At 37.5% G+C, this 18,215-nt stretch overlaps 1 protein-coding gene across 1 annotated transcript; it reads left to right on the top strand.

The window, feature by feature from the left end:
• Nucleotides 1-15,511: 15,511 nt before the first annotated feature.
• On the top strand, nt 15,512-16,303 carry LOC121188781 (transmembrane protein 271-like). The gene has a single exon (XM_041048673.1). It carries the CDS (start codon nt 15,512-15,514, stop codon nt 16,301-16,303), a length of 792 nt encoding a protein of 263 aa, XP_040904607.1.
• Nucleotides 16,304-18,215: the final 1,912 nt, after the last annotated feature.

The raw sequence follows: 18,215 nt of genomic DNA, 5'->3' as shown, positions 1-18,215 counted from the left end.
TCAAAATGTCATAAAAAACGTCATAGTATAGTATGGCATCAAAATTGGCCAAAAAAAGTCAAAAATTTTTTTGGCCTCAAAATATCATAAAAAACATCATAGTATAGTATGGCGTTTTTTTCGGCCAAAAAAAGTCAAAATTTTTTTGGGCCTCAAAATATCATAAAAAACGTCATAGTATAGTATGGCGTTTTTTTCGCCAAAAAAAGTCAAAATTTTTTTTGGTCTCAAAATGTCATAAAAAACGTCATAGTATAGTATGGCGTTTTTTTCGGGCAAAAAAAGTCAAAAAATTTTTTGGCTCAAAATGTCATAAAAAACATCATAGTATAGTATGGTGTTTTTTTCGGGCAAAAAAAGTCAACATTTTTTTGGGCCTCAAAATGTCATAAAAAACGTCATAGTATAGTATGGCGTTTTTTTTTGTGCAAAAAAAGTCAAAATTTTTTTGGGCCTCAAAATGTCATAAAAAACGTCATAGTATAGTATGGCGTCAAAATCGGCCAAAAAAAGTCAACATTTTTTTGTCCTCAAAATGTCATAAAAAACGTCATAGTATAGTATGGCGTTTTTTTCGGGCAAAAAAAGTCAAAATTTTTTTGGGCCTCAAAATGTCATAAAAAACGTCATAGTATAGTATGGCGTTTTTTTCGGGCAAAGAAAGTCAAAATTTTTTTGGGCCTCAAAATGTCATAAAAAACGTCATAGTATAGTATGGCGTTTTTTTCACCAAAAAAAGTCAAAATTTTTTTTGGTCTCAAAATGTCATAAAAAACGTCATAGTATAGTATGGCATCAAAATTGGCCAAAAAAAGTCAAAAATTTTTTTGGCCTCAAAATATCATAAAAAACATCATAGTATAGTATGGCGTTTTTTTCGGCCAAAAAAAGTCAAAATTTTTTTGGGCCTCAAAATATCATAAAAAACGTCATAGTATAGTATGGCGTTTTTTTCGCCAAAAAAAGTCAAAATTTTTTTTGGTCTCAAAATGTCATAAAAAACGTCATAGTATAGTATGGCGTTTTTTTCGGGCAAAAAAAGTCAAAAAATTTTTTGGCTCAAAATGTCATAAAAAACATCATAGTATAGTATGGCGTTTTTTTCGGGCAAAAAAAGTCAAATTTTTTTTTGGCCTCAAAATGTCATAAAAAACGTCATAGTATAGTAAGGCGTCAAAATCGGCCAAAAAAAGTCAACATTTTATTTGGCCTCAAAATATCATAAAAAACGTCATAGTATAGTATGGCGTTTTTTTTTGTGCAAAAAAAGTCAAAATTTTTTTGGGCCTCAAAATGTCATAAAAAATGTCATAGTATAGTATGGCGTCAAAATCGGCCAAAAAAAGTCAACATTTTTTTGTCCTCAAAATGTCATAAAAAACGTCATAGTATAGTATGGCGTTTTTTTCGGGCAAAAAAAGTCAAAATTTTTTTGGGCCTCAAAATGTCATAAAAAACGTCATAGTATAGTATGGCGTTTTTTTCGGGCAAAGAAAGTCAAAATTTTTTTGGGCCTCAAAATGTCATAAAAAACGTCATAGTATAGTATGGCGTTTTTTTCGGGCAAAAAAAGTCAAAAAATTTTTTGGCTCAAAATGTCATAAAAAACATCATAGTATAGTATGGCGTTTTTTTCGGGCAAAAAAAGTCAAATTTTTTTTTGGCCTCAAAATGTCATAAAAAACGTCATAGTATAGTAAGGCGTCAAAATCGGCCAAAAAAAGTCAACATTTTATTTGGCCTCAAAATATCATAAAAAACGTCATAGTATAGTATGGCGTTTTTTTTTGTGCAAAAAAAGTCAAAATTTTTTTGGGCCTCAAAATGTCATAAAAAATGTCATAGTATAGTATGGCGTCAAAATCGGCCAAAAAAAGTCAACATTTTTTTGTCCTCAAAATGTCATAAAAAACGTCATAGTATAGTATGGCGTTTTTTTCGGGCAAAAAAAGTCAAAATTTTTTTGGGCCTCAAAATGTCATAAAAAACGTCATAGTATAGTATGGCGTTTTTTTCGGGCAAAGAAAGTCAAAATTTTTTTGGGCCTCAAAATGTCATAAAAAACGTCATAGTATAGTATGGCGTTTTTTTCACCAAAAAAAGTCAAAATTTTTTTTGGTCTCAAAATGTCATAAAAAACGTCATAGTATAGTATGGCATCAAAATTGGCCAAAAAAAGTCAAAAATTTTTTTGGCCTCAAAATATCATAAAAAACATCATAGTATAGTATGGCGTTTTTTTCGGCCAAAAAAAGTCAAAATTTTTTTGGGCCTCAAAATATCATAAAAAACGTCATAGTATAGTATGGCGTTTTTTTCGCCAAAAAAAGTCAAAATTTTTTTTGGTCTCAAAATGTCATAAAAAACGTCATAGTATAGTATGGCGTTTTTTTCACCAAAAAAGTCAAAAATTTTTTGGGCCTCAAAATGTCATAAAAAACGTCATAGTATAGTATGGCGTTTTTTTCGGGCAAAAAAAGACAAAATTTTTTTTGATCTCAAAATGTCAAAAAAACGTCATAGTATAGTATGGTGTTTTTTTCGGGCAAAAAAAGTCAACATTTTTTTGGGCCTCAAAATGTCATAAAAAACGTCATAGTATAGTATGGCGTTTTTTTCGGGCAAAAAAAGAAAAAATTTTTTGGCCTCAAAATGTCATAAAAAACGTCATAGTATAGTATGGCGTTTTTTTCCGGCAAAAAAAGTCAAAATTTTTTTGGGCCTCAAAATGTCATAAAAAACGTCATAGTATAGTATGGCGTTTTTTTCACCAAAAAAAGTCAAAATTTTTTTGGGCCTCAAAATGTCATAAAAAACGTCATAGTATAGTATGGCTTCTAAATCGGCCAAAAAAAGTCAAATTTTTTTGGGCCTCAAAATGTCATAAAAAACGTCATAGTATAGTATGGCGTTTTTTTCGCCAAAAAAAGTCAAAATTTTTTTGGGCCTCAAAATATCATAAAAAACATCATAGTATAGTAAGGCGTCAAAATCGGCCAAAAAAAGTCATATTGTTGTATGACCTCAAAATGTCAGAAAAAACATCATAGTATAGTAAGGCGTCAAAATCAGCCAAAAAAAGTCAAAAATTTTTTTGACCTCAAAATGTCAGAAAAAACGTCATAGTATAGTAAGGCGTCAAAATCAGCCAAAAAAATTCCAAATTTTTTTTGACCTCAAAATGTCACAAAAAAACGTCATAGTATAGTAAGGCGTCAAAATCGGCCAAAAAAAGTCATATTTTTGCATGACTTCAAAATGTCAGTAAAAACATCATAGTATAGTAAGGCGTCAAAATCAGCCAAAAAAAGTCAAACATGTTTTTGACCTCAAAATGTCAGAAAAAACGTCATAATATAGTAAGGCGTCAAAATCGGCCAAAAAAAGTCATATTTTTGCATGACTTCAAAATGTCAGTAAAAACATCATAGTATAGTAAGGCGTCAAAATCGGCCAAAAAAAGTCAAAAATGTTTTTGACCTCAAAATGTCATAAAAAACGTCATAGTATAGTAAGGCGTCAAAATCAGCCAAAAAATGTCCAAATTTTTTTTGACCTCAAAATGTCAAAAAAAAAAACGTCATAGTATAGTAAGGCGTCAAAATCGGCCAAAAAAAGTCATATTTTTGCATGACTTCAAAATGTCAGTAAAAACATCATAGTATAGTAAGGCGTCAAAATCGGCCAAAAAAAGTCAAAAATGTTTTTGACCTCAAAATGTCATAAAAAACGTCATAGTATAGTATGGCGTTTATTTCGGGCAAAAAAAGTCAAAATTTTTTTGGGCCTCAAAATGTCATAAAAAACGTCATAGTATAGTATGGCGTTTTTTTCGGGCAAAAAAAGTCAACATTTTTTTTGGTTTCAAAATGTCATAAAAAACGTCATAGTATAGTATGGCGTTTTTTTCGGGCAAAAAAAGTCAAATTTTTTTTTGGCCTCAAAATGTCATAAAAAAGGTCATAGTATAGTAAGGCGTCAAAATCGGCCAAAAAATGTCAACATTTTTTTTGGCCTCAAAATATCATAAAAAACGTCATAGTATAGTATGGCGTTTTTTTCCGGCAAAAAAAGTCAAAATTTTTTTGGGCCTCAAAATGTCATAAAAAACGTCATAGTATAGTATGGCGTTTTTTTCACCAAAAAAAGTCAACATTTTTTTGGGCCTCAAAATGTCATAAAAAACGTCATAGTATAGTATGGCGTTTTTTTCGGGCAAAAAAAGTCAAAAAATTTTTTGGCTCAAAATGTCATAAAAAACGTCATAGTATAGTATGGCGTTTTTTTCGGGCAAAAAAAGTCAAATTTTTTTTTGGCCTCAAAATGTCATAAAAAACGTCATAGTATAGTAAGGCGTCAAAATCGGCCAAAAAAAGTCAACATTTTTTTTGGCCTCAAAATATCATAAAAAACGTCATAGTATAGTATGGCGTTTTTTTTTGTGCAAAAAAAGTCAAAATTTTTTTGGGCCTCAAAATGTCATAAAAAACGTCATAGTATAGTATGGCGTCAAAATCGGCCAAAAAAAGTCAACATTTTTTTGTCCTCAAAATGTCATAAAAAACGTCATAGTATAGTATGGCGTTTTTTTCGGGCAAAAAAAGTCAAAATTTTTTTGGGCCTCAAAATGTCATAAAAAACGTCATAGTATAGTATGGCGTTTTTTTCGGGCAAAGAAAGTCAAAATTTTTTTTGGCCTCAAAATGTCATAAAAAATGTCATAGTATAGTATGGCGTTTTTTTTCGGGCAAAAAAAGTCAACATTTTTTTGGGCCTCAAAATGTCATAAAAAACGTCATAGTATAGTATGGCGTTTTTTTCACCAAAAAAAGTCAAAATTTTTTTTGGTCTCAAAATGTCATAAAAAACGTCATAGTATAGTATGGCATCAAAATTGGCCAAAAAAAGTCAAAAATTTTTTTGGCCTCAAAATATCATAAAAAACATCATAGTATAGTATGGCGTTTTTTTCGGCCAAAAAAAGTCAAAATTTTTTTGGGCCTCAAAATATCATAAAAAACGTCATAGTATAGTATGGCGTTTTTTTCGCCAAAAAAAGTCAAAATTTTTTTTGGTCTCAAAATGTCATAAAAAACGTCATAGTATAGTATGGCGTTTTTTTCACCAAAAAAGTCAAAATTTTTTTGGGCCTCAAAATGTCATAAAAAACGTCATAGTATAGTATGGCGTTTTTTTCGGGCAAAAAAAGACAAAATTTTTTTTGACCTCAAAATGTCAAAAAAACGTCATAGTATAGTATGGTGTTTTTTTCGGGCAAAAAAAGTCAACATTTTTTTGGGCCTCAAAATGTCATAAAAAACGTCATAGTATAGTATGGCGTTTTTTTCGGGCAAAAAAAGAAAAAATTTTTTGGCCTCAAAATGTCATAAAAAACGTCATAGTATAGTATGGCGTTTTTTTCCGGCAAAAAAAGTCAAAATTTTTTTGGGTCTCAAAATGTCATAAAAAACGTCATAGTATAGTATGGCGTTTTTTTCACCAAAAAAAGTCAAAATTTTTTTGGGCCTCAAAATGTCATAAAAAACGTCATAGTATAGTATGGCTTCTAAATCGGCCAAAAAAAGTCAAATTTTTTTGGGCCTCAAAATGTCATAAAAAACGTCATAGTATAGTATGGCGTTTTTTTCGCCAAAAAAAGTCAAAATTTTTTTGGGCCTCAAAATATCATAAAAAACATCATAGTATAGTAAGGCGTCAAAATCGGCCAAAAAAAGTCATATTGTTGTATGACCTCAAAATGTCAGAAAAAACATCATAGTATAGTAAGGCGTCAAAATCAGCCAAAAAAAGTCAAAAATTTTTTTGACCTCAAAATGTCAGAAAAAACGTCATAGTATAGTAAGGCGTCAAAATCAGCCAAAAAAATTCCAAATTTTTTTTGACCTCAAAATGTCACAAAAAAACGTCATAGTATAGTAAGGCGTCAAAATCGGCCAAAAAAAGTCATATTTTTGCATGACTTCAAAATGTCAGTAAAAACATCATAGTATAGTAAGGCGTCAAAATCGGCCAAAAAAAGTCAAACATGTTTTTGACCTCAAAATGTCAGAAAAAACGTCATAATATAGTAAGGCGTCAAAATCGGCCAAAAAAAGTCATATTTTTGCATGACTTCAAAATGTCAGTAAAAACATCATAGTATAGTAAGGCGTCAAAATCGGCCAAAAAAAGTCAAAAATGTTTTTGACCTCAAAATGTCATAAAAAACGTCATAGTATAGTAAGGCGTCAAAATCAGCCAAAAAATGTCCAAATTTTTTTTGACCTCAAAATGTCAAAAAAAAAAACGTCATAGTATAGTAAGGCGTCAAAATCGGCCAAAAAAAGTCATATTTTTGCATGACTTCAAAATGTCAGTAAAAACATCATAGTATAGTAAGGCGTCAAAATCGGCCAAAAAAAGTCAAAAATGTTTTTGACCTCAAAATGTCAGAAAAAACATCATAATATAGTAAGGCGTCAAAATCGGCCAAAAAAAGTCATATTTTTGCATGACTTCAAAATGTCAGTAAAAACATCATAGTATAGTAAGGCGTCAAAATCGGGCAAAAAAAGTCAAAAATGTTTTTGACCTCAAAATGTCAGAAAAAACGTCATAATATAGTAAGGCGTCAAAATCAGCCAAAAAAAGTCATACTTTTATTTGGCCTCAAAATGTCATAAAAATGGTCATAGTATAGTAAGGCTTCAAAATATGCCAAAAAAAGTCATACTTTTGTAAGGCCTTAAAATGTCATAAAAATCGTTATAGTATAGTAAGCCTTCAAAATATGCCAAAAAAAGTCATACTTTAGTCAGGCCTCAAAATGTCATAAAAAATGTATGACGTCAAAATATGCCATAAAAAGTCATACTTTAGTAAGGCCTCAAAATGTCAAGTTCTTAAGTAGATTAAGTATGTGGGAGAAACACCCATACATCCATTTCCTTTGTTTTGGCAAGGTCAACTTCGTGTTGCCGCCCCACCCACACCGATTAATTTTGATGAAAGCTTTTGATAACTTTTACTTATCAATGCCTTCTGAACCATGACATAACATTTCAAAAGTATCATATTATGTCCTCTCCTCTCTCCTGCTCTTCTCCCCAGAGAAGCACAGCAGTATACAGCAACAGAAAAGACATGGGCCTCTCCCAGCAGGGGGTACTATGAGTGTATCATCAAACGAGCATATAAATCAGTTGAGAGTTTGAAGGTCATCCTGACTGTATATTTGGTCAACATTAAATTAAGTATATGGGAGATAGAGGCACAAATACATCCATTTCCTATGTGTTGGAGAAGCATAAATTAAGCTTTTAAAAAAAGCTTTTGATAACTTTTACTCAAGAATGTCTTCTGAACCATGAGACAACATTTGAAATGAATCAGATTATGTCCCTAAGAGGACTTCATTAAAATACAATGTGTGGAATGTAGAAAATAGGGCTAAAAATAATGCATATAGCCAGTAGGTGGCGTAGGTGGCGACTGTATCATCATATTAGCATATCAATCTGTTCGGAATCACATGGTCATCATGCCTGATTTTTTTCATCCACATTGGATGATGTGGGAGATAGAGCCACAATTATATTCATTTCCTGTAGGTGAAGGGTCAAGTTCGTGGAGGCACCACGGGTAGACCGTGTAACCCACAACAAAACTTTTGATAACTTTTTGTCCTTAATGCCTTAAGATTCAACAGACAAAATTTTAGCCCCTAGGACAAGTTTGTTAAATTACGGCCAGTCCGAAACACCAAACGGCGGTATTTTTCCAAAATGGCAGACTTCCTGTACATTGTAGAATTTTCCTCCAAGAGACTTTTTTTTCTTGTATTGAAGAGATCTATCTGTGCACCAAATTTCATGTCTGTAGGCCTCATGAGGGCTGAGTTCACATTCCAGGGGGCACTGCTGAGCTGAGTTACCACACCCAATTGTGCTAAAACGGTGGCAAGACTTGTAGGGTATTATAGGTTTCAAGACGAAACATTAGCCAGAATGGATGATAAGTGGGAAAAAACCCAAAATCCTCATTTTCACAAATCGGAGGGTGAGTTTGTGGCAGTGCTCTGCCCACATCGTGTAACATAGAGAAAAGCTTTTGATCACTTTTGGACAATGGTGTCTTAAGAGCAACATGACAAGATTTCAGCTCCATCCGATCAGCCATTAGGTGGCGCTGTGACTATATCATCACATTAGCATATCAATCTGATCAGAATCACATGCTCATCATGCCTGATTTTGTATGTGTGAGATACAGCCACAAATACATCCATTTCCTGTGTGTTGGTGAAGGGTCATTTTCGTGGCGGCGCCACGGGCAGACTGTGTAACCCACATCAAAACATTTGATAACTTTTTGTCCCTAATGCCTTCTGAGCAATCTGACCAAAATTCAGCGCAATTGGACAATTCCCCTAGGAGGAGTTCATCAAAGTACGGCGAGTGCAAAAGGCAAAATGGTGCAGTCTTTCCAAAATTTTTCTCCAAGAGTTTTTTTTTCTCGTCTCGACGTGATGCATCTGTGTACTGATTTTCAAGTCCGTAGGTCTTACGGTGAATATTTTCACACTCTAGAGGGATGCTGCAGAGCCGTTTGGCCGCGCCCAGTCGCACGGACAGTGTCAAAATTTTCGTCGGGGGACATTTTGGGCAAAGTTTGGTGACTTTTTGAGTATGTTCAGGGTCAAATTAGCCAACAAAGTGGCGGAAGGAAAATAAAAGAGGAGAATAATAATAATTCCTTCAGTTACAATAGGGCTTCGCTCGAATTTCGTGCTCGGGCCCTAATAAAAAGGGTCTCCGAAAGTGTCTAATTAAAATACTAATTAAAGCCAACACAAGTCTAAACAAACCACCCAGGCTCCCCTGCAGCCTGCAGGCTATGGTTGTTATTAAATACAGGTGAAGAAGACAGAGAGCAGCCAAAAATCTGTCCTCTGTTCAGGTGTCCATATGTGTTGTCCACAACAGCAATTATCATGGAGGCTTGCGGTGCCACGGGCTACTTTTTAAGATGCATGCACAGACACAGTGGATTAACAGGAGACCAGTGTATCAGTGTAGAGTCCTGGACAATATCCAGCTTGTTTATGAGACATCTGTTTCATATAAATGGTGGAAAAGGCAGCTAATCCTGAGTGGGATTCTGCAGCCTCTGCCTTTATCATAGACTCAGCTACTAGTTATACACTGAGACATAGGAGCATTGATACCAGAGCCATAACAGCACATGTAAGGTTTTTTTAAGGGGGCAAACAATAAGTCTGTTTTCATAATGTATTTCAGCCCAGAAACCAGATAGTAGAAGCTCAGAGCAAATGAACCTGCAAGTTGTTCAAAAGCAGCAAGACAAACAAACTTGCCACAAATAAATATTTTATTTACAATGAATATAGGTGGAAAAAGACCCACTCCAAAGTTACACATACACAGCAGGCTAAGGCTACTCCAATCACACAAGAAAGCATCCATCCAAAATGGCTCTCTGCTCGGCCTCTGTTTAACACAGAAAAAAGCATCACAAGAGTAGTTAAATACAAAACATATATGATTATATGCCTATATGATTCAGTTAAAGGTGCACAGAACTGAATACTGAACAGCGGAAAAACAGTGGTTAGCTTTTCTAGCAGTTTGACCAATGCTTGTTTGAGCAGAAGCAGAAAGACACATGGGGCTGAGACTATTTTATATTGTTTTTAATATCAACCAAACCAACAATGAACTGATCCTGTAACAAGTACTGTCTCTGAAGCCAAAGTCTGGATATCCCATTCCTGTGTCCCACAGAACTCCATTGTTGTCCAGAAACTATAAAAACAACATGCTCCTTCCTTACAAATGAACATGAGCACTGTCGTTTATTTTGTTGAACCCACATACACAATTATGGTCCCTAAAATAAGACATGTATTAATCTGTAGCAGATAATAGATCCAAGCAAATGCACCATTTACTACTGTTTGAGCTGCAATTATTAAAAATGACAGTCTGTTAAAGGAAAAGGCTAAATAATTTCCTTAAATAATTTAGACTTTCTGAAACATGAAACTATACACTCAGTTGTCAGTCTATTTGGAACCTGCAGCTTCTTTGGCCTACCCTCACTGATTTGAATGGAGTGAACAAAATAAGAGGAACACTTGGCGACATAACACAATGCAGTTCACAGTTTCAGTAAAAACGGAACATTAAAACCTTCATGAAAGTAAGATTTATCCTGCCATAAATCCTAGACTGTTGTGTGAGACTGCATCAGTGTCTGCATCTGTTCCTAATGAACCGACAACTGAGTGTACGTTTCTTACCTAAATCATCATTGATTAGAAAATATATAATTAATAAACCCTCCCCTGTGCACTGTTTTAACTTCATACATGTGATCATCACATTACACCCTGTTCCCTCTGATCTTAACCTCTTCTCTTCCTTCTTACTAATGAACTGTTGTAGCAGTGTGTTCATCATCATTACCATCATCCTAATCACCTGAGTACTGCTCTAGAGAAGAAAAGGAAAAGCAATCCTTTAATACAAACTACACTGATATCCATTAAACAACTGCCACTGTTCATCCTCTGAAACATGTAGCAGAACAATCACAGTGATGGTGCTGAATGTGGAGGAAATGTACTTAAAGTACTCATCAGGTTTCTGCATCTGCAGCCTCCAGACCAACCTGCCAAATCCTGAAGGAAGCTTTATAATTGACTTGACTCTCACAAACTGTTGTCAGTCTCTAATAATAATCTATTGACTTAGTATGACCTGCCCGGTGAGCTCAGTTGGTAGAGCATGAGACTCAGTCTCTCAGGGCCGTGGGTTTGAACCCCCCTCCAGGCAGCACCACCTCCCATGGGCTCACCACCCGTAGGAGGGGCCATAGGACTTCGGTGCATTGTGGACTGGGTGGCAGTCGCCCCTGTGACCTGGGCCTGGACCCAGATAAGAGGCAGATGATGACATGACATGACTTAGTGTGAGCAGCCTTCACCCTTACATGACTCTTTGTGTCCTTTACTTTTACATGGTGAAAAAAATAGTTTCTTTTGTTCTTTGATTAAAAGTTACCTCATGGAAACCAATTAAAAATATTTATAGATGGGCAATAAAGTCTATTATTACATCAAGGAGTGCCAAATAAAATGACCAGGGAAAGAGTGTAAATGTAAATTGACTTTTGGTATAGGTTATGAGCAGAAATTTTATCAGTTTGCTTTGTATTTCTTTTAGACAATGTCTAATAATGGTGACAGAAACACTGAAGAGTGCAGGTGGTAGTAAGAATCAAACCAATAAAGTATTTTAAGGGCTGATTCTGTGTTATTGATCTATTGATCTATGAAGATTCAGTGTTTCTTTTCATGGTGAAACAAGGAGCATTTTCTGTAGATGATGATAATACAGTTAACACTCCACTAAACCCAGACTACTGATGTTCTTTTGGTTTTTGTAACATCTGTTCAAAGTTGTAGAAGGGAAACCTCCAGACATATTAGGCCATTACATTAAGAAGTAGCCAACGAAAACATTATCATAAACTGATGTTATTTAACTTAAAATGATCTATTTTTGACTACTAGGGGGGATGACAGAACAAGCTCAAAACACAGCACTGACATATCACCACAAAAATTGTAATGATCAAACTTTTGCACATGCCACAATTATTACATTTTTTTTTGTTATTGCTGTTTTCTTAGTGTGTTTTTGTTTCTGTTTTCTGTTATGTTCATAAAATAAGTATCAATAAGTATGCATTTACTCTACTTTTAGCTCTGTTTTGGTCACAACCAAGTCCTGAGAAAAATATCTGACTTTTTAGCTGCCAAATGTTCTACTGTGTTCACCACCTAACATCAGTGGATAAAGTTTTCTGTCTGTATCTGTTTAGTGCTGGGTAGCTAGTGCACAAAAGGTTTATTTCAGGTTTAGATTTAGGTTTCGTTTTGTTTTTGCTCTTTTTTTTCACAGTAACCTGCTGTGGCTGTAAATGAGGTCAATGAGAGAAGAAGTTATGCTGGAAACCAAAACTATAGCTTAAAAAAGGGCTAAAATGCTCTGTTAAGTGATGTTTTCTGTGGGTAAATCACTACAAACAGCATCTTTCACATTTGATCCATTGCTGATATAAAAATATTAATTTTGCAACTATAAAGAATACCCTACCCCCTTGACCACCTTGCTTCTTTGTTTATTTTCCTTACAGTTCTTCCCATTTGACAGTCCTGTTTGGGATAAACACTGTGTGAGTTCCTCCCAGTTCCAGGCAACAACAGTGCAGGCTGCTTTAGAATCATTAATATTTATAGGCTAACACCGGATTTTACAGGCTGACCTGTCACTGCTGTTGTAACTGCTGCTGTAAAACTGCATCTAAGATGCCAAAGCAGTCCCTTCACAGCTGACTCTTGGCACAGCTGAGGCAATGGGTCTTAAACACACACACACACACACACACACACACACACACACACACACACACACACACACACACACACACACACACACACACACACACACACACACACAGTAGTGATTTAAGTTAAAATGCTGTTCTTGAGGAAGAAACGGTGAGTTTTTTCCCCACAATGTGAGAAATTATCTTAATTTTTCTGTGTCACTTAACAGACAAGGTTTATGTTTAGTGGATCATTTTTATTTTATACTGTGTGGAAATGTCCTCCATGATAAAACTAAATATGTTTTCAGATAATTCAGCAGTGGTCTACAGCCTTCCACCTCCTGCTGCCCTGTATGTGAGGGGTGATTTTATTAGGATGGGAATTAGTTTCCTCTTCACTAGCAGCATCTTCCAGGTTTGTGGCCATGACAGAGAAATTGTCTGTGTCATAGAGGTGAGCAGGGCTCTCCTTGTGCCATGATGGAAGACATATGCTGTTAACAACCTCTGCTTCATCAAATTTGTCAGACAATTGAATTCAGTAGCCTCGCCTGAAATTAAAATGCGTGCTGCGTACCTGTGACTGCTCCTACTGAGCATCAACTAAAGCCATATTCTAAGCTGGCCTTATCCAAGTTTATTTGTATAGCTCTTAATCACAGTTACAGTCTCAAAAGGCCTCACGACGCCCACATTATGGAACAACAAATGTGAAAATTGGTTTGTATCTGCTGATCAACAAAGCCTGGACATTATACAACAGTGTAACAGAAGGGTGGACTCAGAATTGTGGTTTTTCCTCCTGAAAACTGGTCTGTTTGGGGCAATGGATGTGAAGTGATGGGGCAAGTCAGTCTCGTTGTTACTGCTGATGTGCTGCCAATGAACTGGCCCACACTGGCAGGGACACCCACTGCCAGCAAGCAGGGCTGCCAATCAATCAGCCAATCAGCAGATTATCAACTCGTCATTAACAGCACCTTCTCTTATCTGTAAACCTATGCAAAGTAATAATGACCTAATTAGACTCTCTCCCTCACACACACATACACGCACACACTGGCAGCTGCACTGGTACAGTCAATGAGGTGGCTCATAGTGATGAATGGATCGACAAGGGCTTTCCCTGGTGTAACGCTCTCACCTGCACCCATCAAATGTTTGCTTCATTAAGTCAAAAACTCGTGCTGTCCTCTGAACGTTTTCACATTCAGGGTAAATGAACTGGAAACAAATCAAATCCGAGAGCCTACAACAATTTGCCAGCAAATCACACAAGGGGATCATTTTACATATCCTTGATCTTTTTTCAGATGGCAGCCTCTTAGGTTTGGAAACTAATTCAGTCATTTTTCTAATGTTTTCAGCTAGCTCTGGTTCCATCACACATTCTTTTCTTCTTCTTCTTCTCCCTTTTTTTTTGCTAGTGCTGTGGCTACATGGTTGGCAATGTCAGGCTGTCAGTTGGTCCACCACTATGATCCAGACAGAAATATCTCAGCATCTACCAAATGTCCTGGCACCAAATGTTGTACAGATATTCATGGTTCCCTGAGGATAAACCCTGGTTACTTTGGTGAGCCCCTGACTTTTTCTCCCGCACCTGCATGAGGTTGACTTTTGTTGTTTGAAAGAGAAATGTCTTGACAACACATGGACAGGATAATGATGAATTTTGGTACACATGTTCATGTTCCCTGCAGGATGAACTGTAATAAATTTGGAAATCCCTTAAGTTTCCATCTAGCTACAGGTAAATTAAAATCTCTGCATCTCTGAAATGTTCTCTTAACCACATTTTAAACCCGAGGAATCACAGAATATTCCGGTCACGTGTATGTTTTGGGACAAAAACAGAGAATATCTCCTCACAAAATTCCCCCTTGTAATACTTTTGCCTCTTTTGTTTTCACCCCCTGAATTTCACATCATGGTCGTTCGGGCATTGAGAAATATAAATAAATAAATAAATAAATAAGAAAGACCACAGTTTTGTCCACACCTACACAAGTTATTAAATCAGTACTAAAATAAAAGTGCGAAGTATAGCTTCTCCTACGAACGCCTGCTGGATTTTTGCGGGATGTTGGCTGACAGGAAAGATGTTGGTTGAGGAGTTCAGTTAGCTGCCATCTGGCCAGGGGCTGGATGCTCCAGCACCGCGGACAGCGCACAGCCTCACAGCCTCCGTCCAGCCTCTATTCTTAATGCTTTTATTTATGATCTCCAGAAATATCCACACGATAAACTACAACTCTCATGAGAAAATAATGAAAGGATGACGTAGATATCACTGTGTGTGTGTGAGTTGTATAGAGTTATGTCATCGACTCATAGAAATTATGATTCCGCCTAAACTCGATTTGTCCACCTTTTATTTGCAGGGATCACCGGTAACAAACTGATTTTACTGATTGAGTGTAAAGGAAATGAATGTTCCTGAAAGCCGGTGATTTCTGTTGTGGAGGTTGTTTTCTTGATCACCACCCAAAAGTCGTTCATCCACGTTTCCGTTTAACACCCCCCTCGTTGCTATAAACTCACAACGGGGCGCATCTGGAGCCCCTGTAGGAGTGCTGCAGTGATTTGAAGGCCTGCGGGTCAGTGGTCATTGGACTGTCACAGGACCCTTTCAGTATCTCAGGCTGTAGCAGCCGCCTCCTTCTCTGCCACAAAAAAAGAAGAAAAAGAAACGCCACACGGCATTCAGCCCGGAGGACTGCAGACCAGACTCTGTTTTCCCAAAAAAAAAAAAAAAAAAAAAAAAAAGGGAAAACTTTTGGTCAGGAGAGTGCTTCAGGAGTCTGGTGGGCGGTTTGGTGATCTGCGGGCTAAAGTGATCATCGACTGCGTATGGATTATCGATAAGTGCAAAAAAGGAAACGCGTTCTTGCCATTAATTATTTATATATTCCCGTAAAGCGGCAGGGATGCGAGAGAGACGCCACAGCGGCGAAGATCGCCCGCTCTGAACCGGAGGAGTCACCGGCAGATGATGTCCCAATGTGAGAGTGCTTCCAGAGGAGACGAAGGAGAGGACGAAGGAGGATGAAGAAGGGGGGAGAGGGATCGAGAGCGGCAGAGGTGGAATATAATGAAGTTGAGTGGGAAAGGACTGTGCACCGTCTTCTCCAGCACCCTCCTCTTCGTGTGCGCCCTGAGCGAAGTTGTCGTTGGATTAAGATGCGTCTCGCTGGGATCTACGGTGAAAGCGCATTTCCACCTCGGCGCTGCGGCCGGGGCTTTCTACTCTGGGCTACTTGTGGGAATCGGGCAGGTCCTGTTGGGCTCTGCGCTGCTCTGTTGCTTGGAGAAACCCGGCTGCAGGAATTTCTTTCTCCTCGGTGTTGTGGTCTTCTTGTTGGGAGTCCTCACCGCCTTCTCCGGCGCGGTGGTGGACGGGGACACGGCTTCTCTGGTGGAGAGGAAATATTCCCATTACTGCTTCCACTCTGTGATTGTGAACCCTGCCTGCGAGCAGCTGAGGGATTACCAGCGGAGTCTGGTCATCTCCACTGTTCTCAGCACCTTGGAGTGCCTCCTCGGGCTCATCAACCTGGTGATCATCAAAAGGTACAAAACAGCGCAGTTTTCTAGGAGCAGACAGTCTCAGAGGCAGAGCGCCGGGGCCATCCTCTTCAGCGAGGAGCGGGACTGCTCCTCGGCGGATTTCCAGCCAGTGTCTTACATCAATTTGGGTGTTTTTAATGTGTTTGACGAGACAGGTGCAGAAGTGCAGTGCGGGGGACACCCGTCCATCGAGCTGCCGGGATACTCGCCCACGGACCCGGAGCTCAATCACAGCTTCCCTTTCTCCTACCCGCTCCCCAGTGAACTACCGCCCGCATACGAAGACATTTTCCCCGCCGAGGCATGCAACACATAGCCGCTCTGGAGCAGCCCCAGCAGCGTTTTCCTCTGCTGTGACAATCAGTGACTTTGTGCTTTAACAGTTCCCCTCTCCTCCTCCGCTCCAAACATCCCTAACAACAACAACAAAAAAAGAAAAACACAGTAAGTTACACAGGAGGACAGAAGCAGTGGATTTTATTCCTTCTCATTCTTATGTTTTCTTAGTCTACATCTGTCTGGTACCTTATACTCTACATCACCAGTCAGACTGATGTAGAAGAGCAGATCAAAGTGATACAGGCCCAGACAGTGCAGACAGATCAAGGCCCATAAACGCAACAGCTTGCTATTATAACAAAAGCAGAGTTTGTGTTTTGAATGTTTGCTGTTAACATTTCTACTTGTGAATAAAAAGTGTATTTAACCTCATCACCCTCACGCTGCCAGTTCAGCTTCTGGGAATCTTGTTGATAAAGTTTATAATTCATTTCCAAGGCTTTAAACCACTTCTCCTGATTGATGAGTGTGGCTGGTGCCATTTGGAGACCACTATTTACAAATCCATTAGTAAACATCATCTGGGAAAGTATCAGGATTATCATTATGATGCTATATTACTGAAGAAAAAGACTAAAAAGTGCTCAGCGGGGACACATCACTGATTTATTAATCAAAAGAGGGAAATTTAGAAGAAAAAAAAACTGAAAGCAGCACAGGCTGAAATATCTGAACTTTTTGTCTCTGTTGTGAGTACAAAATCACTGGATCCCTCATTTCCCATAAAGCAAACTGACAGTGTCTTTTATTGCCTGGTGTACATCTTTAAAACTTCACACCCTCAGTTTATAACATAGACTATCTGTTATAAATTTGTAGTCTTCAAGGCCACGCTGAGAAAACCCTGATAACATCAACACTAAAAGATCAGGGTTGGGTTTTCTCACAGGCTGAATCCTCATGACCAGGAAACTGAACTGGATGTGTAAAATTGGTTGGAGTTTGCCTTTAAGTTTCAGATCAAAGATAATCCTGTAAAACTGGGGGTGGGTGGACTCTGAACCCAATCACAATGAAAATCATTTGCTTTAAAAATTGAAGAAGGGGTAATGATACTGAATCCATAATTTTTGGGTCCTTTAATGCACTCAGATGAACCAGGCAGTCCTGATATGATACAGACTGAAGGTAGTCCGGCACTGTTTCCAATTTAAAAGAATCAAACTGTGCAGCTTTGCTTCCCATATTGTTCCATGTGATGTGACTTGAAATCCTTTATTAACTCCACCACTCAAAAATAACCACGTCAGCTCTCAGCACGGATCCTCCCTGGACCAACGAAAACCTTTTCAACCTCACTGTTAGGCCCACTAATTTCACTTAACAGCTAGAGCAGTCACAGAAAAAAAAAAAACTTGGCTGTCGTCATTACGTTCCCACCTTTAGACAACACTGTTCTGAGGTAAATTAAATTGAAATGGGCCATTTTCCCTCAAATTAAAGCCCTCAAATCAACATCCGTGGCCAAATGTCTCTCTAGGGCCACTTTGACGGAAAAACTTTAAGAAGTACTTTACTGGCTCAGTGTAATAATCCTCCTCTTATCCTTTTCAAACCATGTGATGATGCTCTCTGCTTAGGTTGAGCTTTGTGTGCCAGAGCTGAATACAAGATAAGACAAAAAAAAAAAACAACTTCTCCTATTCCAGCTTAAGTTTCTTGCCTGTAAAAAAAAATACCTTCAACCTAAGATGAACTCAGCAACCAACCAGAGAACAAAAGAGGCCTTCAGGGAGCTGACGTCCTAAACATTTCCTGGTGGGGCGTCCAAAGAAAGATGCTAATGGTGAGGACTCTGTAAAAGTCACCTGCTGTGGTTGTGCACCAGCTGTGTCCATTGACAAAAAAAAAAAAAAAAAAAACCAACAGAAAACTTATGTTCACACCCT

Source organism: Toxotes jaculatrix, chromosome 10 (genome assembly GCF_017976425.1).
Source record: "Toxotes jaculatrix isolate fToxJac2 chromosome 10, fToxJac2.pri, whole genome shotgun sequence".
Lineage (NCBI taxonomy): Eukaryota > Metazoa > Chordata > Actinopteri > Toxotidae > Toxotes > Toxotes jaculatrix.
Note: the sequence above shows the minus strand (reverse complement) of the source record. Positions and strands in the feature narration are given on the sequence as shown.

Coding starts and splice junctions, on each gene's coding strand:
- LOC121188781 (XM_041048673.1), top strand. CDS start 15,512: ATGAAGTTGAGTGGGAAAGGACTGTGCACCGTCTTCTCCAGCACCCTC.